Source organism: Pan troglodytes, chromosome 9 (genome assembly GCF_028858775.2).
Source record: "Pan troglodytes isolate AG18354 chromosome 9, NHGRI_mPanTro3-v2.0_pri, whole genome shotgun sequence".
Lineage (NCBI taxonomy): Eukaryota > Metazoa > Chordata > Mammalia > Primates > Hominidae > Pan > Pan troglodytes.
Genome location: NC_072407.2, coordinates 24,639,129 through 24,640,409, shown reverse-complemented (window position 1 = coordinate 24,640,409; position 1,281 = coordinate 24,639,129). Strand labels below are relative to the sequence as shown.

The following is a 1,281-nucleotide window of genomic DNA, read 5'->3' as shown; positions in this document are numbered from 1 at the left end:
TCTGTCTGCATAAAAGGGTGGAATCTATCTTCCTCAACTCTTTCGTGGATCTGGACCTGTATTCCCGCTACCGCCAAGGCTGGGAAGGGGCAGGTCGTGGCCCCTCTGGCAGGGTCACTGCAGCCCTCGCGCCCTGAACTGCCGACCCCAGCGCAGTGCGAGCTTCCGAAGCCCCAAAGCCGCCTCCCGCATCCACCACCTGGCACTGCCAACCGGTTTCCCCATCAGCATACGTGCACCCGCCACGGCCCGGCTGGCCTCTCTCGCGCAGCTGGAGAGCAGGACACTGTGCGGGCCAAATGCAACCTGCTTACCTGGGTGGCAACGGTGGCCACGCTGCCCGGGAGCACGGACGTGATTCCATCCGTGCCCAGCACCACGGTGCTCTGGCTCACGTTCACCCAGCCCACAACAGGGGTATTGTTCCGCTCCAGGGTGCCCTTGCCCACACTCACGTTCGCATCCCCCTCCGGGCCTCGCAGAGAAGGGATCTTACAGTGCAGCGCGTTGCCGGGCCCGGAGCTCGCAGGAGGTGGGGGGGCCTGCGCGCCTTGCGCCTCTCTCAAGTCCCGCAGAGCTGCAGAGGCCGCCTGCGCCCGCGGGCTACTGAGTTTGCAAGACCCCACTCCTGGCCGCTCAGCCTCGCAGGCTCGCGCGTCCGCTGACTGGAAAGTTTGGGCGCCGGTGGAAGCGGACCTGGGCACACGTGGCGGCGGCGGGGCGGCAGCCGCGGGAAGCTCCTGCTCCGGGCTCGTCCTGGGAGCGCCTGGGCCATCCGGGTGGCCCTGCGCCGCCGCCGCCTCCGGGCTGTTGGCCGGCAGTTTATTCATTTCCTTGGGAGCACTGCAATCCTGCAAACACAATGTCAAGTTCGTGCAAAACAAAGTCACAACAGCTTTTAAAATACCTGTATCTACATATGGAGACGTTCGCAACTCAGGTCCAGACACAATATCTGGGGAAGCAAATTGGAATCTGAACTTTTTTTTAAAGAAAGGCTGCAATCAGTATTTCTCAATTTGCCCGTTTCATCAATAACCAGATGACAAAAAGAAGCTAATATTCCCTCCCTAGTGGAGGATGAACTAAGAAAAGAGGCAGAAATGTAATTTTGTAAGGGTAAAGGGGGAATGGAAATAGCCCTGGAGTCATGAGCTCCCCTCCCTCTTTGGATTTCACATCACAGCTGTGGGTGCCCGCATCCCCATCACCACTGTAGAAAGATTCTTTAATTTTCCGCCCCATTTCCTTTGTCATTCAACAATGCACACTGCCTTTTTC

General features: G+C 58.8%; 1 protein-coding gene across 1 annotated transcript; it reads right to left on the bottom strand.

Annotated features, from left to right (window-relative positions):
* Window positions 1-224: 224 nt before the first annotated feature.
* Window positions 225-1,001, bottom strand: LOC112204783 (sodium- and chloride-dependent glycine transporter 2-like). The gene has a single exon (XM_054661775.1). It carries the CDS (start codon window positions 828-830, stop codon window positions 225-227), a length of 606 nt encoding a protein of 201 aa, XP_054517750.1. The 5' UTR covers window positions 831-1,001.
* Between the last annotated feature and the right edge of the window lie 280 nt (window positions 1,002-1,281).